This window comes from Sycon ciliatum, chromosome 3 (assembly GCF_964019385.1).
Source record: "Sycon ciliatum chromosome 3, ocSycCili1.1, whole genome shotgun sequence".
Taxonomy (NCBI): Eukaryota; Metazoa; Porifera; class Calcarea; order Leucosolenida; family Sycettidae; genus Sycon; species Sycon ciliatum.
In genome coordinates this window covers 12046014-12072532 of record NC_088645.1, presented here as the reverse complement: position 1 = coordinate 12072532, position 26519 = coordinate 12046014, and the positions used below count along the sequence as shown (strand labels likewise).

General features: G+C 46.1%; 2 protein-coding genes across 2 annotated transcripts; both read right to left on the bottom strand.

The window, feature by feature from the left end:
- Positions 1 to 2846: 2846 nt before the first annotated feature.
- On the bottom strand, positions 2847 to 18948 carry LOC135811448 (uncharacterized). Its single transcript, XM_065324688.1, has 4 exons — positions 18592 to 18948; positions 12291 to 12375; positions 10893 to 11017; positions 2847 to 3005 (listed from the first exon to the last, which is right to left on the bottom strand). Exons 1-4 carry the CDS (start codon positions 18651 to 18653, stop codon positions 2894 to 2896), a joined length of 384 nt encoding a protein of 127 aa, XP_065180760.1. The 5' UTR covers positions 18654 to 18948; the 3' UTR covers positions 2847 to 2893.
- Positions 18949 to 19447: 499 nt separating this feature from the next.
- On the bottom strand, positions 19448 to 25137 carry LOC135812472 (uncharacterized). Its single transcript, XM_065325831.1, has 6 exons — positions 24835 to 25137; positions 24018 to 24232; positions 23162 to 23240; positions 22159 to 22199; positions 21451 to 21654; positions 19448 to 20427 (listed from the first exon to the last, which is right to left on the bottom strand). Exons 1-6 carry the CDS (start codon positions 25019 to 25021, stop codon positions 19975 to 19977), a joined length of 1179 nt encoding a protein of 392 aa, XP_065181903.1. The 5' UTR covers positions 25022 to 25137; the 3' UTR covers positions 19448 to 19974.
- Between the last annotated feature and the right edge of the window lie 1382 nt (positions 25138 to 26519).

Sequence of the window (26519 nt, the reverse complement as noted above, 5' to 3'; positions counted from 1 at the left end):
TTTACTTTTACTTACACTGTTACCGGGACAATAAAAGGCGCCTGCCATGTAGTAAGTACGATAGCGATAAAACCATGAATGATCAACTGCAAGCTGTGTGTAGGTGTGTGTGTGTGTGTGTGTGTGTGTGTGTGTGTGTGTGTGTGTGTGTGTGTATGTGTGTGTGTGAGAGAGAGAGAGAGAGAGAGAGAGAGAAATAGAGAAAGAGGGAGAGAGAGAAATAGAATAAAACAAGAAAGAGATGATGGATGAGGGTAGTTGCTGATTGAGGGGTGACATAGTCTCACAAGGAGTCCGTAGCCCGGAGCCAATTATTTTGACGCAAGTGGCGATGGACCTTCGTCTTGAAGGATTGGAGAGACTTCAACTGGGGCATCGGATCCGGAAGCATGTCTTGCGGAAGCCTGTTCCATTCATTCGCTACACCATATATCTACTGTACATGTAAGTCCAAACACACTGAGAATTAGTGTAAGGTGACACAGATGATTCAATCGGATCTGGGCGCTCTACCAAGCATCTCAGCATAGAGCTCGGTGATGGATTAAATTTCCACGACCAGTTCCACACCATCTTCAGGAAGTTTCAGCAACCTGTTGCGGACATTTACCATCGTCACACATTGCTCTCTTGTATAAGTGTTATGTACGTCCGGCAATTGAGTATGCCATTCCTGTCTCGTCTCTTAGGATCACATCAGCACAGTTAGAGTCATTTGATGTACTCCAGGCTGAGGTTTGCCGGCGACTCCTGATGTCTTCGAAAATAGACTTGACAACTATAAATGAATATCGAATTTGAATAGATTGTGTCACTCGGAATCCCTGCAATTTCGCAGTACTGTATCTGTATTTCTCTGGTTGTTTTATTTATTTAAGTACATCAATTTCCACCCAGACTATCTCTCTCGCTTTGCGATTGCCATCTCGCGTGGTGCCTGCAGGCCCAAAAAGCTCATTTTGAACTCGCATGGCTGCATTTTCTCATACCTATTCGTACAGAAAACTGGTGCACTTTGGAATCGTCTCCCACCCCGATTGACAACTTTAGGTTCCTTAACCGAATTCAAGGGTCATTTACCGGTACGTATTTACATTGCAAAGTATCAGTTCGACTGCACTGGCATACCTTTGATGTGCAATCATTGATTAATTTTTTCAGGAAGTGAGAAAACCGCGGGGATGGAATTTACACCTGTGGAAATGGGATTTAACGTGCCGGCTAAATACACCACGGGTTCCAGATATCCTAATCTCGGTAGGCAGGGAGTTTCACGGGGTGATCATGGAATGTAGTAGACTAATGCGGAAACGGTGATCAGTGTGAGTGGGCAGGAGGTGAAAGTGCTGCACGTCTTCCCTTCTATAGGTAAGGCAAGCAAGATCTCCAGATACGAGGGAGTAGCAGCTGTGTACTGTTGCTAATACAGTGAGTAGTGAAAGGAAAGGAACGCATGGGTACGAGCTATGATATATTCCTTTCCTTTCTCTATTTGAGCCGTGATCAGCAAAAAAAGACCTAGCTAAAGGTCAAATGTTTGAAAATGGTTTTTTTGCTGGAAATTGCTTGCTTATATATTTTTTTTTATACAAGCAAACAACTTCCAGCAACAAAACCCATTTTGAAAAATTTGACCTATAGGTCTGTTTTTCCTGATCACGGCTCATTTATTGTTGTCTCAACACCCGCGTCTCGTGTTATTAGAGAGGTTAAGTTACACGTTTTTTGCCCTTTTTCAAAACGCGGTGCAAATCTCACGTTACGTGTAATTTTTAGAGGTTAAGTTACACGTGCGACGTGACGTGAAATTTTGCCTGGCAGGATTCGGGTTTAGTTCACACAAATATCAAATCTTCCAACAAACTTGATAAATCTCGATAAAATTCCGGAAACTCACACAAATTCGGTCGGGATAACCAAGCGAAACTTCCAAAAACTCACGTCATGAACTTACGTGCGGTACAGTCAACTCACGTAAAACACGTCAAATTTTACGTGAGTTTTTTCACTTTTTGACGAAAAAGTTCACGGACGTAAGACTTTTACGTGAAACTTAACCTCTCTATTAGTGTAATGTTGTCCGGCATCGGAGACCTCAAAATAAAGAGGATTTTCCCGTATGCATCTTTCCCTCAAACCCATGACTCCAGAGGATCCTGCAATGTGTTGGTTTCCTCACTTTCTAGACTGATTTTATATGATTTTGAATCATAATTATTATCTTCCTTATTGGCCATGGGCCATCGTGGAAATAAAGAATAAGAAATAAGAAGGATTAGAAGGATTGTGTTCGAAATTCCTAAGGGCAAAATTGCGCAAGGGGGAGTGTGGATGGCCAAAAGGCGCGCCTTAGTTGTATCAGCAAGGCCAAGATAGCGTGAAGGCATTGCACCAGGGCAAAGAATGAAATTTTAAATTGTAAATACTCTCACATAATTATGCAGAATATAATAGGTCTATGGAATCAATGAAAAATGCCGTAGTTTTGCTTCACATTGTAAAAAGAACGTATCACCAGCGAGAAAGACATAACATCACTGTTTTCGTGAACATCAGCGCACATAAAATTCAGCTGAGTCAACGGCGATTGCCTCGTTGCCTGTTCCCTCGTCAGTAAGAATCTTTAGGAGGATTCTATCCTGGTATGATAGAGCTTTGTCCAGAGTGACGTGGAAATAACGAGGCTCACCGTTGGAGCTGAAATGGTTGCCACCTTCGCATGTCGGAGCATCAAGCCATAGTCGCCTACCAGGACCAACACTGTAGACACCGCGTGTTCCTCGAAATCCTGAACACATGTAGTTCGTACCGACGAATGAAGGCGGACTGTGACCGCCATTGCATGGACACATGGCACTGGTGTACGCGGCCTCCACAACGCCGAACCCAGCGGCTAACGTGTAGATTGGGCTCCTTTGGTGGCCGGCGTAGATGCCCACTCCATCGACGTAGTTGCTGTCACCCGAAGCAGATTGCTTGTTCCAGAAAGCATCGGGAGTACCAGACTGAAGAGTAGGTGGAAACACACAGGCAAGAAACTAATCTGGTGAGCAGATTGTAATATGCCCCCAGCCGGTGTGTTGGTGGGTTTACCGGGTGTTAGGGGCCGTCGTGAGTTACCTTCGGGAACGGACACGATAATTTCCTTTTTTTCCTTTTTTTTTACTGTGTGTTTGACTTGACCTCCAGTTGCAAAACAGTTTTCGTAGCACTCGCATCAGTCAGCAATGCTGAGGGAGAAATGCCATTCACGTATTGCCTGACTAGCATCCACGGTGTTCTTTGACGAACTGGAAACATGCCATAGACCAAACCATTCAGGCAAATGATTCAACTTTCAAATTTTATTTCAGCCGTAAAAAAGGCTTTTTGGATGCCATCTTTCAATTGCTGCAGCACGGGCAGCACAGGCAGCACAGGCATCACAGGCAGGGAGATGAATTTGTTCTGTGGTCGAGTGTTCCAAAGGATCCGATTTTTTTATCACATTGCACTTACAAGCACCTACGGAAGAAGGGTAGACAAAACGAAGACAAAACAAAAAAACAACAATGAGTGTGTAGGCGCTACATGAGCTGCGCTGGTGAGATGCAGTGGACTCCCCCGACCAATTAATCTACTGGAATCGCATGCCAGGGTTCCAACTCAATCCGTAGCAAACTACGTTTAACTATACAACCCTACTTGGAAGTTCTATAATTCAATGGTCTTCTACTTCTAGTCCTCTCCTCCGTTGGCCCTTCAATCGACCAGCAGATATCATCGGTATGCACCCTGGCTGCCGTACAATTTGAGTTTATTCCCGTAGCTATGCAGAAGACGTTACTTCAGTAACGTCTGGCGCTAGCCAGGGTCCACACAGCTTTAATTCCCGTAGCTATGCAGAAGACGTTACTTCAGTAACGTCTGGCGCTAGCCAGGGTCCACACAGCTTTAATTTGGTATTTGTTTGTTTGTGTGTTTGTTTGTTTGTTTGTGTCACGCCTGGAGCTATCCCGTATCTGTCCCGTATCTGTGACTACAAAGGCTCTACAGGATTGTACATACCAGCTGGCCACAATATTTGCTGGCTCTCGTATCTGTCCCGTACCGTACCATCAAACACAGCTAGCTGGCCACAAACAGCTGGCCACAATATTCGTCGTATTATGTATACGATTCCCTGTTGTAGAGGGAGATTTGGAAAGAAAAAGGGAGCGAGAGATCCCGTCGTCTCCAAAATAAGCGTGAACGGGCGCTTCAGCGCTGGTCACAGGAAACGTCGGAAGAGAGATCCCGTCGACTCCAGAACGCCCGTGATCGGCAGAGTCAGCGCCGGTCCCAGGAAACGTCAGGACAGACATCCCGTCGACTCCAAAATAGTTATTTTTCTCTAATTTCGTCCGCTTTTGGTTTGCTCCTTTTCTTTTTCAAAACTCCAACCGGCCAAAGTTTAATGACGGTGAAAATTTTCGTTTCGAGATCGGCCAAAGTTTCTCATCAGCCAAAATTTGTTGATTTACAGTATAAGGAGATAAAATGAAAAGAAGGAGCAAACCAAAAGTGGATGAAATTAGAGAAAAATAACAATCCGCAGTAAATTCTGCAAATACTTTTGCCTACCTCATATTCAAACTGATTGAAACGTTTTTGCAATACAATGATGTGGCCAATCAACGGAAAAAAAACATTTCCATCAGTTCTAACATGTACGATGAGCTAGGCAAAGAAACTCTTCATGATAAGAGCATAGCGTAGGGCCCTGAGCTTCCAAGCTCTCTCGTTTGGTATTTGTGTGTGTGTTTGTTTGTTTGTTTGTTTGTGTCACGGCTGGCGCTATCCCGTATCTGTCCCGTATCTGTCCCGTATCTGTGACTACAAAGGCTCTACAGGATTGTACATAACAGCTGTCCACAATATTTGCGGGCTCCTGTATCTGTCCCGTACCGTACCAATATTCGTCGTATTATGCATACGACTCCCTGATGTAGAGGGGGATTTGGAAAGAAATAGGGAGACGAGGAGGAAATTAAATTAAAATAGACGCCGATTAGGTGATAGGATGCGTCAGCATAAACATACTTTGGAAGAGAGATCCCGTCGTCTCGAAAATAAGCGTGAACGAGCGATTCAGTGCCGGTCACAGGAAACGTCGGAAGAGAGATCCCGTCGACTCCAGAACGCCCGTGATCGGTAGAGTCCGGCGGTACCAGGCAACGTCAGGACAGACATCCCGTTGAGTCCAGAACGCCCGTGATCGGCAGAGTCTAAGCCGGTCGCAGGAAACGTCAGGACAGACATCCCGTCGAGTCCAGAACGCCCGTGATCGGCAGAGTCAGCGCCGGTCCCAGTAAACGTCAGAACAGACATCCCGTCGACGCGCAGAAAAACTAAATCTGCAGCCTCTTTTGCCGTCGAACAGGATACGTATTTATATAGGAGACTGTAAAGTTATGTAATGTCCAAATTTCGACGTGAGCAGCAGGTCACTCGCGTTGATTTTTTCGACGTGCGAGCCAAATAACGCGAGCTGAACTTTCGCGTCGCAGACATCCCGTCGACGCGCAGAAAAACTAAATCTGCAGCCTCTTTTGCCGTCGGACAGGATACGTATTTTAGGAGACTGTAAAGTTATGTAATGTGCTCCACAGGCAACCATGCATTCGGCGTCGTCATTGGCTCAACAGGTCAATGATTATGTACATGTATTACTACCAAAAGGCCAGAAAATCCGATTCCTGTATTAAAATCAACTAATGTTCGCTGGTGATTTAATTTCGCTGATTTCGCCGCTTGGTACCAACCGGCCAAAGTAAATCGCAGGCCAACGTTTGTCATATAGGCAAATGATGCATGATTGAGCAATGGATGCATGTGAGAGCAAAAATACCGATTGATTTCAAATTTGACGTGAAACTGCGCGTCACGTCGGAAATAACGTGCATCTTAACCTCTAATCGAGAGGTTTCTATTTCTCATCGGCCAAAATTTGTTGATTTACAATATAAGGAGATAAAAATTAAAGAAGGAGCAAAACAAAAGTAGATGATTATTAGAGAAATAACAATCCGCAATAAATTCTGCAAATACTTTTGCCTAACTCATAATATTCAAACCGATTGAAACGTTTTTGCAATACAGTGATGTGGCCAATCAACGGAAAAAGACAATTCCATCAGTTCTTATAACATGTACGATGAGCTAGGCAAAAAAGCATAGCGTAGGGTCCTGAGCTTCCAAGCTCTCTCGTTTAGAAAAGCGATCCTGTCAGCTTTTCTATTATTGTGTTCACATAGCAGAAAAACGACATCGCTATGCTACGTAAATTTCTACGTAAGGTGCTCGGTATTTCACTTAGGCTACGTAAGTTTCTACGTAAGGTGCTCGGTATTAGATCTACCAACGCGTGGTAGCCGCGTGCTGTGCACGTGCCGGGCAGACATTGTGTTGCAGTGCACTGAGTGCGGTCCGTTTTCGGATGTGCATGCGCGAGGAACTTCCTTCTTTGGAACTGCTTCTTGCATGAGCTGTTTCGGATATTTCGTGTCCTGGCTTATTTCGCTTCGGCTCCGCTGAGACCTCCTTTCACGGAATATTACTCAACGACAGGTGAGTTGACCAGTTCCCTTTGATTCATTTGCTTGTGTTGACTCTTTCATTTACGAAAAGTGTGCTGATTTTAGGTGGAATACAATAAATAATGGAAAAGCTGACAGGATCTCTTTTCTAAATTTAGCTTTTCTGCTGTCGAGGCCTCCTTTCACGGAATACTCAATGACAGGTGATCTCTGAGTTGACCAGAACTCACGTGCATCGTGACGTAGAATAATGCTTTCTGGTGCACGACACAATGCACACGATCACGATCGTTCCGGAGGCGCTATTCGAAACGGACCATGAGGGAGGAGGTAAGATGCATTATATTTCTTGCATGCTCTGCTCAGAACATGCATACACTATCGTTATAGCGCTAGCAGTATTGCATTGGCAAGATATTTCCTCTTGCAGTATGAACAGTGATGCATTTTTTCACACTTACCTCGCTCATCCCGACCATGGTTCAACAGGAACTACGGCCAGTTTACATGCTGATGATCCACGTAGGTCTGCAACAGCAAGGAATGAGCGTGGTCAATGGTGGTCCATGCCATCAAGGTCGCTTGGAGTTGACCAGCGCGCGCCTACGTTGGTTGCATGGGGTATGTGGCGCGCCCACATGGCAGATTTCTTACGTCATGAACAACGTGATTTGACCCTACTCGTGCGCTGTCTCTGTGCTGCATGTCGAGGGAAAGTCCCGGCTGGAAGGCCTACAACACAACATGCGTGCTCTTGAGCTGGACATCGAGATGCACTTGATCCGATCTAGATCAACGGGTGATCCATGTAAGTCCAGGTGCGCTTGATCAAGGTGACTCGGAACAACTGCTGAACCGTGAACTACGAGACGTGGCATTCTTGTGTCACGAGGCACGTGATTTCATCATTCCTCTTGCAGTAAAATCCAAAAACTACACGCAAAAATTCAGCCACTTTTGCATCAACCGTTACACCGAAAAATTGTTGGTGGCGCAAGGAGAAGCTTGTCGTTTGGAATGACAAGTGATCACCGCTGATTTTCCTTGTCAAAGTCAACAATACACTTTGTTCTGCAGCGTTGGGAGTGCTGTTGGAGTAGAAATTGCTGACTAGACGTCGCGGAAGGGCGAGCTTTCCTGCGCAGGTATGAGTTTGGACGTATTTCAGAATGGACGAGTGGAAAAATTCAAAATTGTTTATTTCAAGAAAACCCAAAAAAGGATGATGGGGGACATGTCCTCAGTGCTAGAAGAGGTGTTCTACTATCTGCCGGTGTATAGTGTTTGCTAATTGAGGACGTAGCTCGCTGTTTTATCAGCGCTTGTAATTTGGCTATTTTCAAGACGATCATTTGTGGCGTCAAGGGATGATTGCCCTCGTCTTCTGGGATGCTGGCGTGGCTAAGTGGTGCTGCCCCAAGAACTCTTCTGAGGTGAGGTAATGTTGGCTTGATGGAGTTTTGTTCGTAGCTTGTTCTTGTACGCTGTGCCGTGGCTCGTTTTTAGACCCATAAATCGTGCCAATATTCGGCCAATATTGAGGGGTATGCCAATTTCATGGTTCCCCTCAAAAGATTTTGCGCGGGCTTTGGAATGTCGATCTACACCCCAAAGCAAACCTACCTGCAAAATTTGAACGAAATCTGAGAGATCGACTTGCACATACATGTATGTTCTGGTTTTCTCAGACATGCTCTCTTAAAACACTGTTCAAGCGGTCTCCGTGCTACCCAGTGACCCGGAGACCGCTTGGGGACTGAGGGAATATGGAAACAATCCACTGAAGAGAGTAACATCGAGGGATATAAGCACAAACACAACAGTGGGAGAGGGAGAGCTCCATGGTGGAGTGACTGAGCAGCACAGCACGCACACCAACAAGGCCGATCTCTGGTCTTGGCATTAGCGCTTTTATGTACCATGGAGCTCTCACTCTCGGACTGTTGTGTTATCACAGGTTCTCGAATATGCATGGCCATGTGGTGGAGGGGGAGGGGAAGGGGGAGGGGGAGGTATGCTGCTCAGCTATTCCAAGTACGAATGTGTCATGCTGCTAAAAGGATCAAGAGCTTCAGTACTAAGCCTCAGGGCGGATCCAGGCGGGGGGGGGGGGGGGGGGGGGGGAGGGGGTTCGAATGAACCCCCCTGATTTTTTTTCCGACCATAGTTCAGGTGTGACTACGAACCCATGCCTGTACGACGTGCTCGCCCCATGCTATGGCCTAGTCGTCCCAGGCCAGAGCGGTCCGCTAGCTATGCAACTTGGTAGATCTATAATTGTGACATTGAACATTGTTGTCTTGTACGTAGCTATAGATAATACAAAGACTAAAGTAGATCTGCACTGAATGTAGATCTAAAGCTACAAGTTCGCTTCGGAGAAAGAGGTGCATGCATTTGTTGAGCCGCTGCGGAAACTTCGAAAGTAAGTATTACCATCAGTTTCAAAAACTAGATCCTGAATAGTGGTCGTGCAGTGCTGTAATTGTCGTCACGGCTCGTGGTTTATGAGCTGTCTTAGAGTTCGTCGAAGCGTCTAAAAGAGGCAGGCTCAAGACCAGCTGCCATTGAATTTTGGTGACACTCCAAAGAAAAGTGTAGCCACTAGTATCGAAGGTAAAACAAACAGCAAAACTTTGAAAATCATCTTCAAGTTCAACGTCCTATCATCCAATAATCTAAGTTTCTCCGAAATGGGGACAATTATGACTGAGACACGAAAGATGCAGGAAGCCTGCCTTATGGAACCTACTGTACAGTGGAGTCAACATTTGGTGGCTCGGAGTACAAAATTGTGGACAATTATTACAGGCAAGCTGCTGGAGTCGGAAAGTCCAATCAGCTATTCTGCAGGAAAGAAATTGAAAATTTCTTCCTTGTGCTGCGTGTCTTCAACAATGTTTTAGCTGCAGAGTGTTGAAAACAGAGGTACTGAAGTTACATTTGTATAGCAGCTGGCATGTTCAAGTATTATTTGGTGCTGTGCCGATAACGCGAACGTGTGAACTTGTTATACAATCACGTACATGTACATGTGTATGTCATCATTTCGTCATTGTGGGTAGGGTGGGAAAAATTGAACCCCCCCTTGGAAAAATCCTGGATCCGCCCCTGAGCCTTACAAACATACCAAACATTACTTAGTCACAGGGGGGGGGGGGGGGGGGCATTTTGCGGGACGAAGTTAACATCATTCCAATTCAAGCCCCACAACACTTTGGGTAAACATGCCCAAGGCTGTTGCAAACCATAGCCATACGTCAAAATAGCAACTTGTTAACTCACGTATGTTAACCCTTTGCATGCTAAGCCCCTTTTCTCCAATCCACTGGCTTTCCAGCGCACTGACTCTCTTGGTGGAGTATGCACTCACAGCTCCGAACGAATTTTATTCTCATTTCACTCCACCTTGATGGATTTTCATCGTCCTTTGCTCGTTGGAAAGGTCAGGACCAAGCGAATCCATCCTGGCAGCTCTCAGCTCCATAGACACATCAGAGCCACTTCCATGTCCTCTCCAAATTACTCCACCGTGCCTCGGAACGGCACCACAACTCAATCTTGTTTGGCTTCTTGCCCAAATTCAACAGATTTTCACAATTCAAACTGCGCTGCAAAGCTCAGATCCAAGCGCTTCATTTGATGTCCATCACGCATGCGCCGTGCCAAAGGGAAATCCCCTGGCACGCTCTTCAACAAAATGAATTCATGAACAAAAAAATTCGCGTTCACTCTGGGCCGTGATTTCCAGGATTAACCCTTTGCGTGCTGAGTACGAGTTAATCCTGGCGCCTCGGATGTGAACATGATATCATGGTCCTTTGTTGGGTCGCAGCTTATTGCTACATTTGCCACCCTGAAGAATGCGCAAGGCAAGATGGTAGAAGTTATGTAAAACAAAAGGAAAGTGCTGTCTCTGTGCTGTCTCTGTTCCCAAGGGAACGCCCTGAGAATACAGTGGCAGACGCAGTGCCTAACGTTAGGGGTGAGTCGATAGGCCTCACACCATTGGCACAAGTGCCGAAAAGCCCTAAAGCCGAATCCACCTACCCCTTATACCTGGCCACAAGTTCCCAGTTGGCTGTGAGTAGCAGCAGCACGACTGGAAAAATGTTCCCACTGGAGAATACTCTTGAACTATTAAATTTGCTTTAAGCTTAAAACCCTGCTCTTCCTCTTTTCTAACGATATTAGCAACTTGTCTCGCACTGGCTGCCTCTTTTAATCACACCGCCACTTTCCCTGTTGCGACCACCATCATCAGCAGGGCGACAAACACCATCACCACCGCCACCAACAAGGTATAAGACCCTGAACCATAAATTCAGAATTCACCTTGGTGTGCCTTCCCGCTTATCACCATTGCCATAGGCTATAGTTCCTTGCAGTGGGGATGTACTCGTGATGGTGAACTTAGCTGTGGATTGCTGGCCACAGACAACATCACCCGCCTGACATACCTAAGGAGATTCAGAAACAAGCAGACAGAGAGGGAAGGAGAGAAGGCGGGGAAAGGGAAAGAAAGAGACAGAGACCGATAACATGTAACATGGAGAGAAAGAGACATTGAAAGAGGCAAATAGACACACAGAGGTAGAGAAAGTGAGATAGAAGATAGAGATAGCGAGAGATAGAGCGGCAGAGAGATGGAGAGGTAGAGAGACAGAGTGAGAAAGAGATAGAGAGAAAGGAAGAGACGGAGCGGTAGAGATGGAGAGAGACAGAGAGAAATGAAGAGACTGGGAGAGGAAGAGAGAGATAACAGGCAGTAGTAGAAAATGAGACACAGTTTGAGAGACAGAAATAGAAAGAGAACAAACCAAAAACGTGGTTATCCATACAAATATGCACCAGAAGAGTTCCAGCGTTGTCATCGATAAACAATTCGAGTACAACACAACATATCTAGGACCAGTATCGTTGAAGATTGAACATTGCGCTGTAGGGAGTTCCAGCGCTGGCTTGTGGTCTGGATATCTGATTACGTATGAGGTAGCCAGCCAAACAGCCAGATAGATTAAGCCTGACTGACTTAATTTGTTGGATCTCTATAGAATTGTCTAAAACGCTAAGTTTTATTTCAACACAGTTGCCTCTCCGCCGTGGAGATAGACAGAAGGATAGACCAGAGAATTTCTGCAGAAAGAATACAGACAGACACATGGAACGTGGTCTGTCTTTTAGCTTGGTGGTGATAGGCCCGTATCCCTATACCGACCCCAGAATCACCGCCACCTCATCGCACAAGGGACTTGTAAAATCACAGCTGATTGGGTCTGCAAAACTCCCTGAAACTTCCTTTTTTGAAATACTGTATAGCAGGAAATTTTCGGACGGAAATATTTTCGGACAAAGCCGAAATTCGACCTTTCGTACGGATTTTATTTTCGTACAGTGCTGCATGCTAAATGCACGTGTTCGCAAGCAGTACCCATGTACAGTGTACATAAAGTCACATGAACAAATTTTAGTACGGAATTAATTTTAGTACAAAAAGGCCGTGTATGAAATCGTACGAAAATATATTCGGTCCGAAAATTTCCTGCTATACAGTAGTTGAATTCCGGGTGCAGCACAGAACAAAGGGTGTCCTGCTCTAGCCGAAACTAAACTCTCATTCAGTCATTCTTATATCCACGATGTTGTGCACGCTTGCAATTCCTGACTGGCTATGAGCCAGTTCAGTTCACTAGGGGAGAGATACGTATGCACACAGACCTGCAGGTGACTTACGGCAACATTATTCTGGCACTTGTTGTCCTGAAATGAATAGCACGGATTGTAGCTAAATCCGCCATCGCCGGCAATGTTCGTAAAGCTGCACAGAAGAAAAATGATCAAGAGAGAGAGCAAGCGTACAACGTTTAGCGATGCTTGTTTTGCATGGTTATTTTCCTGAGCTAGGCGAGCTTGTGCTTAGTTGAACAACCGGCTTTTGGCGTACCCTGGCCTTACGTAAGGTATGGGCTATGTATGAATAGTACGCCAGGCCGGGAGAAACTACAGCAAAACCTGTCAAGGTGACTCCTCATATAAGGCGACCACCTATCCCAGAAGGCCACTGCAGCCAGGACCACGGGATGTTATTTCCAGTCGAATGGCACTGGATAAGGAGACCACCTGGCTACAGAGACCATGCTTTGAAGGTCCCTTGAGCGGTCGTCTTAGACAGGGTTCACTGTTGTCGTATGACATGGTTCGTGACCACTCACCTGTGTACGTACACACACACACTCACACGTACACACACACAAACACACACACACACACTTGTACTTGCGCTTGCTCACTGCCAAAATTGGTCATGCGAGTCTCCCCGGGACAGGGGAGACAGACTCAAACAGATTCTTAGAAAGAGGACTGAATTGGCGGTTAAAAAGTCCAAAGGGTGACACACACACACACACACACACTCACACACTCTCACACACACACACACACACACACACACACACACACACACACACACACACAAATATAGCGCAGTGGACCCTGGGTTGCGCCAAACATCACTAGATCGACGCTTTTTGGCATGTCTACGGGATTAGCTGTGGAATTGACGCGCGATATGTTTGTGTTCCCCTGAGAGCTGCACTCCAACTAGAATGGGATACATTAGATTCTGTATCATTGATCGAAGTCTACACCAAGTCTTGCCATGGATGAAGAAAGGGAAGAACAAAATGTTTCGAGCCATGACTAACTGTCCGCCAAAGGAACAAGATGATACTCAGTCAGCGCGTACGACACGGCACAAAACAGATAGGGAGTGTTGAGACATTCAACGAACTCACACCTTGCTATAATACGTCTAAGAAGTGCAAGCGAACAACCTTCCAACTTGGAAGGCTCGTGTTCAGATAGGTCCAATGAGGGGAGGCAATTTATTCCAGTTACAAGTGACAACAGAAATAATGCATGCTTGTATAGAATGGTGGTTGGTGTCATTGTCGGAAAGGTATGATGACTCAAAAAGCTGGAGACCAAGTAGTATTGTGTGCTGTCGGATATGCAGGCGAACCTTTCCAGCACCCTGGCTGATATTGTGTTTCCCAGACATTCAAATAGTCACGGTTGGATGGTGGCTAGTGGTTGTGCCTATCAATCTCGCACTGGGCTCACCCTGCATGCATCCGTTAGTACACTGCTGCTCAATGAAATCCAATCGCTGAGTCAAATTTGTGCGGTGCGCCATTTAGCAACCTAGTATTCGTGGGTCTAGGCCAGGTTTCGCAACGCCGGGCGCTTATGTGAGTGACTCGATCAAATTTCATCGAGCAGTACCGTACAAAGACGAGAGAGCTTGGAAGCTCAGGGCCCTACGCTATGCTTTTTTGCCTTGATGACCTAGACAAAAAAAAGCATTGGGATGTTATAAATTCTTTAAAAAATTCCTTTTTTTTTAGACGTAACCTGGGATTCGAACCCGCGCTATCGCGCGCCCTGCATGCATCCCCCGATACACTTCGCATACATACTAATTCTTCCAAGTTGTTTCACATTGTGATCTTGCATTTGAAAGCCCTATTTGAATATGCATTGTGGCCAGCCGTCTTTGATGGCACGGTATGGTAGGGGATAGGTACGGGACAAGTACGATCGAGGGCAATACCGTACCGTACCGTACCATCAAACACAGCTGGCCACATACAGCTGCCCGCAATATTCAAATAGGGCTTTCAAACGCAAGATAATAACGTAAAGCAACTTGGAAGAATGGGTATGAATGCGAAGTGCATGGGGGAATGCATGTAGGGCGATAGTGCGGGTTCGAATCCCAGGATATGCCTGAAAAAAGGAGAATTGAAAAATGTATAACATCCTATGCTTTTTTGCCGTCAGATACGGATAGCGCCAAGCGTAACACAAACAAACACACAAACAAACACCAAATAACGAGAGAGCTTGGAAGCTCAGGGCCCTACGCTATGCTTTTATGACTTTTTTTGCCTAGCTCATCGTACATGTTATAAGAACTGATGGAAATGTCTTTTTCCGTTGATTGGCCACATCACTAGATATCCTTAGCTAAAAAAACGCTAACGTAAACGCAAACCTTTCCGTACTTCGGATCGTTCAAGCTGACTTTTCCCTTGGCACAAAGTACGTTATAGTTGAGACGAAGTAGTCGTGACAACCATGGCGATATGAATTTTCGTGGAAACAGATGCGGGAAATTCAAAATTTTGAACCAGGGATTAGTTTGCTGTCGTTCCAAAAGAATACCTTGGCGAGGTCTTTACTCTGGAATAGCAAAAGCACGGCGAACATGAGTTTTCGCTGTTCCCAGGTCCTTGGAAACCCTTTCCTAAACGCAGCACCGAAGACTGTAAGGGTTCTCCAGCTCCAGCACGTCTGGGAGAGGCCGATGAATTTCTTCCTCAGGAGTGCCGCGGAACTGGTCCTTTGTTTCCCAGATGGGATAGAGGGAGAACGGCACGAAGCAGAGGACGCAGAAATTGTCAACTGAAAGGCAAAACTCGCCAAAAAGCTAAATGTCACAAGAGGAAGCAATCTCGACTCTCGATCTCATTTCGATCTGCACGTCGACGTGCTTTTTATCTCCCGCCAGTTACAAAACCACGCGAGTTTTTGCATTTTTTGCAGAATTTCCATAACGAACGTCGGCCCGTTATTTTGAGCTCTGTAACGTTTTTCCGTTATCCGATAACGTCTTTTGTCACGGCTGGGAGTGAGTACCGTAAAAGTTAGCGTTATCGTACTTTTGCTAAGGATGTCTACTGTGTTGCAAAAACGTTTCAATCGGTTTGAATATTATGAGTTAGGCAAAAGTATATGCAGAATTTATTGCGGATTGTTATTTCTCTAATAATCATCTACACTTGGTTTGCTCCTTCTTTTCTTTTTATCTCCTTATACTGTAAATCAACAAATTTTGGCATATGAGAAATAGAAACCTCTATATAAGAGAAATTAAGATGCACGTCATTTCCGACTTGACGCACAATTTCCCCTCAAATTTGAAATCGATCGGTATTTTTGCTCTCACTTGCATCCGTTGCTTAATCATGCATCATTTGCCTACATGAATATGACAAACTTTGGCCTGCGATTTACTTTGGCCGGTTGGTACCAAGCGGCGAAATCAGCGAAATTAAATCGCCAGCGAAAATTAGTTGATTTTAATACAGTAATCGGATTTTCTGGCCTTTTTGTAGTAATACATGTACATTGACCGGTTGACCCAATGACGACGCCGAATGCATGGTTGCCTGTGGAGCACATTACATAACTTTACAGTCTCCTAAAATACGTATCCTGCCCGACGGCAAAACAGGCTGCAGATTTAGGCTGCGTTTACACGGAGACGAAACGAAACGGAACGAAAACGGGCAGGCCTCGAATCGTTTTCAAACCGTTTACACGAGTACGGCAAATCGTTTTGAACCGTTTTGAACCGTTTACACGAAAACGGAAAACGGGCGATCAGGCTGGAGTTAGCACGTGCTGGCTTGGCGCAAGGGCGGGAAGTAACACGTTAGTTGGAGTTGGTACGTGCTGGTGGTCGCAAAGGTCAGGTATTTCCCGCGAAATATAGTCCCGCGCGGAATGGTTTCCGTGACCGCGCTCCGTTTCCAATCGTTTTCACTGTTTTCACCGTTTACACGAGAACGAAAACGTTTTGAAAACGTTTCAAAACACTTTGAAGTGCGTTTCCATTTCGTTCCGTTTAGGTATTGTTTTCGGGGGTTGTCGTGTAAACGATAGTAGTAAACGCAACGATTTCGTTCCGTTTAGGTCCTACTTCGTTGTCGTGTAAACGCAAATCGTTTTCAATCGTTGTCGTGTAAACGCAGCCTTAGTTTTTCTGCGCGTAGACGGGATGTCTGCGACGCGAAAGTTCAGCTCGCGTTATTTGGCTCGCACGTCGAAAAATCAACGCGAGTGACCTGCTGCTCACGTCGAAATTTGGACATTACATAACTTTACAGTCTCCTATAATACGTGTCCTGTCCGACAGCAAAAGAGGCTGCAGATTTAGTTTTCTGCGCGTCGACGGGATGTCTGTCCTGACGTTTACTGGGACCGGCGCTGACTCTGCTGATCACGGGCGTTCTGGACTCGACGGGATGTCTGTCCTGACGTTTCCTGGGACCGGCTTAGACTCTGCCGATCACGGGCGTTCTGGACTCAACAGGATGTCTGTCCTGACGTTGCCTGGGACCGGCGGACTCTGCCGATCACGGGCGTTCTGGAGTCGACGGGATCTCTCTTCCGACGTTTCTTGTGACCGGCGCTGAATCGCTCGTTCACGCTTATTTTGGAGACGACGGGATCTCTCTTCCAAAGTATGTTTATGTTGCCTGGGACCGGCGGACTCTGCCGATCACGGGCGTTCTGGAGTCGACGGGATCTCTCTCCAATCGTTGTCGTGTAAACGCAGCCTTAGTTTTTCTGCGCGTAGACGGGATGTCTGCGACGCGAAAGTTCAGCTCGCGTTATTTGGCTCGCACGTCGAAAAATCAACGCGAGTGACCTGCTGCTCACGTCGAAATTTGGACATTACATAACTTTACAGTCTCCTATAATACGTGTCCTGTCCGACAGCAAAAGAGGCTGCAGATTTAGTTTTTCTGCGCGTCGACGGGATGTCTGTCCTGACGTTTACTGGGACCGGCGCTGACTCTGCTGATCACGGGCGTTCTGGACTCGACGGGATGTCTGTCCTGACGTTTCCTGGGACCGGCTTAGACTCTGCCGATCACGGGCGTTCTGGACTCAACGGGATGTCTGTCCTGACGTGCCTGGGACCGGCGGACTCTGCCGATCACGGGCGTTCTGGAGTCGACGGGATCTCTCTTCCGACGTTTCTTGTGACCGGCGCTGAATCGCTCGTTCACGCTTATTTTGGAGACGACGGGATCTCTCTTCCAAAGTATGTTTATGCTGACGCAACCTATCACCTATTCGGCGTCTATTCTTTAATTTCCTCCTCGTCTCCCTATTTCTTTCCAAATCTCCCTCTACATCAGGGAGTCGTATACATAATACGACTAATATTGGTACGGTACGGGACAGATACAGGAGCCCGCAAATATTGTAGACAGCTGTTATGTACAATCCTGTAGAGCCTTTGTAGTCACAGGTACGGGACAGATACGGGACAGACACGGGATAGCTCCAGCCGTGACACAAACAAACAAACAAACAAACAAACAAACAAACAAACACCAAATTAAAGCTGTGTGGACCCTGGCTAGCGCCAGACGTTACTGAAGTAACGTCTTCTGCATAGCTACGGGAATTAAAGCTGTGTGGACCCTGGCTAGCGCCAGACGTTACTGAAGTAACGTCTTCTGCATAGCTACGGGAATAATTAACCCTTTCAGGCCCATAGTACGGATATATCCGTACCAGTGTACAGTGCATACTTTTCGAAGCGCAACCTGGCGTAACTCGGCTGTCCCTTGACTAAATCGGACAATCGAAAGGGCTATCGACATTAGAATTCTCTCAGCTATCGGCTCGAAAACACCCGAAAGCGATCCGAGTTTGGAGAGCGGAGATACGAGACTCGAACTAAATTCGCTCAGCAGAGTCAACTCGAGCGCGTGCATTTTGAACTCGTTTTAGGAGTTTTCCCTGACTCGCGGTCCACGCAGCTACAGATAGTTCACGTCATCGCAACGGCATGTTTCTCAGCTCTCCAGTAAAAAAATTTGAGCGATCTGCGATGCAATTATTTGTTGAAATGGCAGAGAATTTGAGTTGGGCGCTCGCAATGCTGGCTTTGGAGCGCCGTATCGCGCTGCGGCGCTGGTTCTGTGGATTGAGTGATGTATTGCTGGCTATCGCTGTGTTCCTCTGGCCAAGAGCTTTCCAGAAAGCCCAAGATCACCAAAATCGGGCAAATGACACCGAAGTTACGACCAGATATGTACCTGGGCTCGCGTATGCAGTGCATTTCTTGAAATAATTGTGGGCCCTAAAGGGTTAAAAAAATACTTCAGTAATAAATGTGCGTGTGAATGGATGGGAGTCGAAGATGCGGACTGCAGTTTGCAACACTCACAATGCTGTGCCGTCGTTATTGCTGATTGGCGTCAGGTCCAAATACCCCGACCCGTCGTCCATATCGCAAATACACGTAGATCCATCACGGGGGTTACAATTTTACCGCCCGCACCACTGATCCGTACTGCAATCCACCGACTAACGCTATCGTTGACAGCACCAAACGACTACAGAAGGTGGTAATGTCCATCACCCTTGGCCAAGTGACGGTGGCCGCGGTGCTATCTTTCTCCTCCCTCACTGGTTTCAGCACCCAGCCCCACGCTGCTTTGCAGACGAAGAAATTATCGGATTGTGACTTCAGTCCGATTTCTATCCAAGCTATCTTGGAACATCACACCCACAATAATTTGGAGTCCAATGAAAACAATTTTGTGGATGGTGACAGAGCACGTATCGTTGACTGGTTTTTCCAGTCAAATCAATCTTTGGCTCTGCGGCGCTAGGTCGTGCACAGCCTAGCCGGATAAGAATCTGCAGTGACGAAGTGCAGTCTACAGACAGTCAGTGCAGATCTACAAGTACAATAGATCTACTGCCGTACTGGTTGTGACGGTCTAGAATCTACAATGCAGACGCAGCAGAGGCGGTGCTGAGAATAATCACGTGACTTCTATTCATTGCTGGTTCGTGTCTGTTCTTCAGGATTTTGCTGTCTAAATAACAAACAAACAATAAGTGGCCAGAAAAGGTGTTTTTAACTCTGAGTTTCACATACTAAGCGATCATCAGATTGTCAAGTATTAGTAACTGGTGGTGTTACTGGACATGGTAGTTCCTAGGTCCATTTCTTTTTTTAGGTTATATTTTTTCAACTCAAATTTAGCTTCTTACAACTTTGTGTACGCATTTTGTCCATGGCGCCATGGCTTGAAGGATTGAATCGAAAGGAGACGGTACACACCCAAACAATACACATTCCTAGTTGTGATAAAACCAGTGTTTTGCATGCTGATTTTTCGCTGTGGCACTTCTGTGATTGCGGCCAATGAGCGATTTTCCGGTGGGTACACTGTTACAGTAAAAGGCGCCTGCCATGTAGTAAGAGGATTTTCCCGTATGCATCTTTCCCTCAAACCCATGACTCAAGAGGATTTAGAAGGACAACAAATTTATGTGTTCGAAATTCCTAAGGACAAAATTGGGCAAGGGGAGTGTGGATGGCCAAAAGGCGCGCCTCAGTTGTATCAGCAAGGCCAAGGTAGCGTGAATGCATTGCACCACGGCAAAGAACGAAATTTTAAATTGCAAATGCCCTCACATAATTATGCAGAATAGAATAGGTCTATGGAATCAATAAAAAATGCAGTAGTTTTGCATCCCATTGTCAAAAGAACGTATCACCAGCGAGAAAGACATAACATCACTGTTTTCGTGAACATCAGCGCACATAAAATTCAGCTGAGTCAACGGCGATTGCCTCGTTGCCTGTTCCCTCGTCAGTAAGAATCTTTAGGAGGATTCTATCCTGGTATGATAGAGCTTTGTCCAGAGTGACGTGGAAATAACGAGGCTCACCGTTGGAGCTGAAATGGTTGCCACCTTCGCATGTCGGAGCATCAAGCCATAGTCGCCTACCAGGACCAACACTGTAGACACCGCGTATTCCTCGAAATCCTGAACACATGTAGTTCGTACCGACGAATGAAGGCGGACTGTGACCGCCATTGCATGGACACATGGCACTGGTGTACGCGGCCTCCACAACGCCGAACCCAGCGGCTAACGTGTAGATTGGGCTCCTTTGGTGGCCGGCGTAGATGCCAACTCCATCGACGTACTTGCTGTCACCCGAAGCAGATTGCTTGTTCCAGAAAGCATCGGGAGTACCAGACTGAAGAGTAGGTGGAAACACACAGGCAAGAAACTAATCTGGTGAGCAGATTGTAATATGCCCCCAGCCGGTGTGTTGGTGGGTTTACCGGGTGTTAGGGGCCGTCGTGAGTTCCCTTCGGGAACGGACACGATAATGTCCTTTTTTTCCTTTTTTTTTTACTGTGTGTTTGACTTGACCTCCAGTTGCAAAACAGTTTTCGTAGCACTCGCATCAGTCAGCAATACTGGGGGAGAAATACCATTCACGTATTGCCTGACTAGAATCCAAGTTGTTCTTTGAAGAACTGGAAACATGCCATAGACCATACCATTAAATTTTAGGCAAAATGATCCAACTTTCCAATTTTATTTCAGGCGTAAGAGAGGCTTTGTGAATGCCATCTTTCAATTGCTGCAGCACGGGCAGCACAGGCAGAACAGGCAGGGAGATGAATTTTTTCTGTTGTCGAGTGTTCCAAAGGATCCGATTAATCTACTGGAATCGCATTCCAGGGTTTCAATTCATTCCGTAGCCAACTACGTGTAACTATAAAACCCTACTTGGAAGTACAATAATCCAATGGTCCTCTACTTGTACATGTACTCCTCTTCTCCGTTGGCCCTTCAATCGACCAGCAGATATCATCGGCACCCTGGCTGCCGTACAATTAGAGTTTATGTACAGTGCTGGCAACTGAAATCCGACCTCTGAGCGGTCCACATTCTTGCGGTCTCTGTTTCGTAGTTTTACAATCCCGTGTTGGGTCTTTGCGATGTGAGCGCACCACCGCTCAAGGGTCGGATTTCAGTTGCCAGCACTGCTACTATGCATGGCGCTACTGTGTAGGGTTAATGCAAGACAGTGCATACTGTATACGTCAAAACTCTTTAGGGCGAACGCCAAGGGACGGATGATATCCGTTCGCAATAACGAGAGTTCTTCTTATCCATGTACCCTGTGAAGCCAAGAGAGTTATGAGTGCTAGTTTTTTTCTAAAGCGAATGTTTGTCATCAGTGCTCTTCTTTTCCAGTCTCCGTTACCTTGTAGCCTGTGACGTAACCCATGACTTCACTGAAGTGGACTCCTGGCACTTCGTAGACGTAGTTTTCGTCGCCCTTGGTGCACATCTTGACACCCTGCACAACGAGCGGGCGCAAACCTCCAGGACACTTGCCCTGCGAGGTGACGTTGAAGTGAAAGGCTCTGGTCCAGCCACCACCGTGTCTACGCATCTCACAGTATACCTGCAAAGCGTACACACAAATGGCAAAGCCAAAGGCCATTGTTCTCAAATGCACTAGCACCAGACTATTCGCACTGTCTTGTGCAAAGCCACAGCTTTTAAATTTTTAATCTCTCACGCACTGACCATTATTTCACCATGAACCATGTGAATGCAATCTCGTCTTTAAGAGAAAAACTTGAAAGTGTGATTCAGTTTCACCGTTGCAGTAAATACTCACATCTTCTATTATGGTATATAAGTCATGTGCACATTACATCAGCGCCTGGTGGCCGTGGATGGATAATGCCGGAAGAAGACATTGTCAGAATTTGTTACTTTTCTGGAATGTTTCATGCATGTTTGGTACCAGGGTATGTGGATAAAGATGTATAGGAAATCTCAAGGAGATGCTTGCAATACGATTAGCATGCACGCACAGTTGTTCAGGGAATTTCACTGATTTCCGAGCAGAATCGGCCATTTGCTAGTGCCAGGCCTAGTGTGAAAAATCGGGATAACTCACCAATTTGAGTTCAGCTGCTTGTCCCACAATCCAGTAGTATCCTATGCATGAAACATTGCGCAAAACCTGGGTACGTTAGTGACAGGAAAGGTTTGACCTCAAATGCACAGTATCTCATACTTCGTTTTATTTTAGTTCTGCGTCCACTTCACATACTTTCTTCTTATCGTCAAAATCATTAATATTATAGTGGTTCATCATTCTGTGAGAGCCAGCCGTTGACTGGTGAGAAGGCATCATTGCCTGATCGCTTGGTGACGTACACTAAAGAATACCATACGATGATGGTTTTTGAAAGGTTTGTAACAACTAGAGTGCTTGTTGTTGTTGTTTAGCTTTATTTAGAGTGGAGTTCCAAAACCGGCCTGAGCCTAATGACAATGGTCCCACTGATAATAAGAGAAAAGAAAAAATATAAAAAAATAAGCGGACAAACGTGCTGCTCATTGAAATCCGATCACCAGTTCATATTTTTGCATGCCTAGGACTGTACAGCGTCCAGCGTGGCATTCACTGGCTTGATCGGATTTCATTGAGCAACACTATAGTTCTCACTAACTAGGATCAACTATCAGATTATTCTGCGACTGCGTCGAAGCAGCAAAACAGCAAAGATCCTTTTCCGGGAAAGTTCAGTCGAACATCAAGTAAAGATGGTACACGGAGTGGCGCCTGCGTGTGGCTAATGCGACTTTTAGAACTATTACTTGTGATAATTAGCCAATGGTGAACACGCCTATGCACCCTTGGTGATATTGAGATGTATCTCGTTAGCCCAGAGTCATCACCCGCCGCACGCAATGTAGACTCTAGTTTTAGCGGCCCTCAGTTGTTCCTTCATTGGTTTGACGCGAACATTAATATTTGTTTGTCCTGCAAGTACATTTATTTTAGGTTATTGTGTACGTGATTGCATACTGGCATTGTTATCCGCTTAATATCGTAAAATAGAAAAAATACAATACGAAGAACATCGTCATAATTATGACACATTCATACTCACCGGATTCCAAGTTGCTGTGGAGTTGTCTCAAGCCTTTGCAGGACAGGACATCATACACTCCAACATCGAGGTCCTCCATCTAGATACATGTAAAACAAAAGAGGACGTAACACACTCGTAATACCTTCTATAAGGAATGTTCTGTTTGGAGCAATCGTTCATGATAGAACCGGATACATGTCATGTAGGTCTCTCATTCATAATTTTATTTTCTCTGGAGCAAGTAGTGACCGCCGTACGACCACTCCTAATTAAAGGTTATACTTAAATCCGTACATATCCAAGTACATGCTTTCTGCTGGACAGCATATTGCAAGGTAGTGAGGTTTATCTAATACGGTAAATATACATGAACATACATGTTATTTGGGGTACTCTTAGCGCGGACACACAGTGTCACCAAGGTCGCAATCAACGAAAGGTTCGACGCCTGGCAGAGTAAACACCCATCGGGCATCGATGCACAAGCATTCGCATCCTCCCCCCCCCCCCGCCCGCACACACACACACACACACACACACACACACACACACACAGACTATGTATTATTATTCTACTATAGTACATTATTATTAATTTTATTAAATTACATAATAACCATGCTGCCAACCACAATCACTGCGTAGTAGGATAGAGAGAAGTCCAATCGAAATTGAATATGCCCCTCAATTTTGAAACGTTTAATGCGGAGGTAGTGATCAGACAATAGAGACTAAAACCTGAGGCAACTCAGGCACGAGTCTAGGCACTGAATGCCTTTCCGAAAATTTGCCAAACCATCCTTTGTAGTACTGTAATAATTATTATAATTTGTGAATGTTCCTGATGGCATATGATTCGAGTCGGTTTCTTTACCTGTGCTTCAAAGTGGACACGAATTGCCCGAGCTGCTCGGTCACAATTGGTGAGTAGAGATTCCTTAACATCGGTGAGGTTCGTCTGTGCCTGGTCTAAAATGCTCTTCATGCCTCGTCCATCACCTGTGAAAGTAGGTGGTGGCCCCACGTCCACAGCTTCACTCAGTGTGGAAATCTGCTCGTTCATATCATCCAGCCTGTCTTTGAGTATATCTGGACACGGTAAAGTAATTGGAACACAAAATGCCAATTAAGCTATCTCTGCTGACCACACCATAGCTTAGTGGTAGAACATCGCTAACGTAAAGAGAATATCCCTGTTGCGAACCCTGGTTCTTCCAAAATTTCCCCATTCCTTTCCCTCAAAACCAGTTAAAATAATAATAATAATAATAATAATAATAATAAACACAGCTCGCATCTTCCCTGAACCTGTTAGACAGGAGCAGAGTCGACGCATCTGTCAACAGTGTCAAGCCAAGTTACCAATAATTCACAGCAATGAATCAAACAAGTCTCTTTCCGCTGTTACTCCGAGTTTCGTGTGAAAACACTCCTCAGACAGCCGATCCCCCCCCCCCCCCCCCCCCATGTCCATTGGACATTGAGCACTGAAGGTAGCCTAAGGACTTTAGAGAACTGTAGATAGTGCGCTAGACACATCAACATTCATAGCTATTCCGTTACGTACCAGATCACATTTTAGCTAACAGGACCGACCAGAGACCAGCAAGGTGCATGCAAGTGCTTCTTCTCGGAAGCTAGTATTGAGACATGTCTCCAGTACTGTACAGAATAGTCTTAACGTCACTCACGGTTTTCGCAGTTTCTTCCGGTGAAAGACGGTGGGCAAAAACAGTCGGGAGAACCAGTGGGGTTGCATGTTCCGCCATTCTGGCAAGCACTGAAGGAGAACGAGCAGATGTCAAACGCGAGCGTGAACTGGCATAACTGCATCAGGACCAGAGCGATCCCCGCGATAAGCAACGGTTTGCTCGCCATCACTGAGTCCGGTGGTGAACTATGACGTTCAACAGCGATGAAGCCAATATACCAAGTACAACACCACGCTGCGTGTAAATGAAGTCAGGTATAATCTTCACCGTGTATGTCGCAATGTGGCGATCAAGAAAACTGAATTTGTCAGGCTGACCGAGCAGCGTATTTAACGGGTTTTCCTGTCAGCTGCGGCCGGGCGTGAAGTTGTTCGGTCATTAGATAGAGAGGGAGAGGTAGGCAGTTAGTGAGGTCTGAGTGGATGCAGATTAACGCCAATGCATCATGTGCTATTTCGCTCGCTACATGTGCTGTATGCCACGCTACAGCGTTCCTGGCGAGGCGTGACTATTAGCAAACGGAACAGCTGCGATTGTAGTGTAGATGGATATACTCTGGCCGCAGTACAAGACGCGCTTGGTGGTCCCACGGATGGTCTGCTGCAGAACACATCACACTCCCTGAGACTGGGCAGGCTTGCGTTTCTTGACAGGTCTTGACTTTACAGGTCTTGACTCGGTGTCAAAGGATGCCAAATGTCAGGCGTCCACAGTTTAGAGCCAGTGCAAGATCAACATCGGCCATGCCGTCCGTCATCGTCATGATTGACAGTCGCACGTAGGCTTCATGGGACAGACCTGGAGCGGTGTAAAGTAAGAAATACCTCTGCATCGTCACAGCCTACATCACGATATCCCGCACACTGAATTGGACAAGATACCAGTAAGTCGCCTCACGCAATGCTGCGGGTCCGTTTACAGTGCTCTTGTTTACAGTGCCCTCGTTCTATATATTCGACAATGCAAGAACATGGGGTTGCCCCCGTGCGTGTTTGAAAACAACCCCTGTAGATCGTAACCCTGTTTAGTAATACTGCAATACTGACGTTACCTTTCAATCAGCCACGGGGTGGCCTGGCACGAGAGAAACGTCTCTGAGCTGGTGGAAACCCTGTTGCTTGTGCGATGATAGTCAGTTCCCACTATCCTTCTTGGCCGGACCAATGTTAATTCTGTCATGATCAGGCTGAATATCGTGACGGGAACACTGACCAACCCCTCCCTCTCCCCTCGTAGATATCGTAGAACAGGGTTACGTAGATTGGAATTCAGTGATTTGCTCAGTCGGGAAAGGCCTTCAGGGATTTCTCTAGGCAGCCCAATACACAAAGCAAACGTTGCGTGGTACTGTATTGTTTGCTTACCGCCCCAGTTACTGGTGTGAGGGGTGCGAGAACGGAACAGCGGAACATTTACATGAGTACTGTTGTTGATCTCAAATTCACCCTGTAATTGGTGAGAATCAGTGTGGGCGAGGAAACACGGTATTTGGTGCTTTTAAGTTTTAACGCTGGCGCCGAACCTCCTGTTCCAACCTGGAAAATATGAGAGTGTGACGGATGTCGCTGCACATACACAGTGCAAAATAGTGCGAGACAGGAACTGTGTTGGCAGTTGCGGAATCAAGTAAATGGCTTTGTATGGTATTCAGAATCGTTGGCGTG

Coding starts and splice junctions, on each gene's coding strand:
- LOC135811448 (XM_065324688.1), bottom strand. CDS start 18,653: ATGGACGACGGGTCGGGGTATTTGGACCTGACGCCAATCAGCAATAAC. Junction 12,376..18,591: donor AATAACGACGGCACAGCATT/GTGAGTGTTGCA, acceptor TCTTCTGTGCAG/CTTTACGAACATTGCCGGCG. Junction 11,018..12,290: donor AGTGCCAGAATAATGTTGCC/GTAAGTCACCTG, acceptor GAATCTCCTTAG/GTATGTCAGGCGGGTGATGT.
- LOC135812472 (XM_065325831.1), bottom strand. CDS start 25,021: ATGGCGAGCAAACCGTTGCTTATCGCGGGGATCGCTCTGGTCCTGATG. Junction 23,241..24,017: donor GTGTCCACTTTGAAGCACAG/GTAAAGAAACCG, acceptor ACATGTATCTAG/ATGGAGGACCTCGATGTTGG. Junction 20,428..21,450: donor GTTACGTCACAGGCTACAAG/GTAACGGAGACT, acceptor CCTACTCTTCAG/TCTGGTACTCCCGATGCTTT.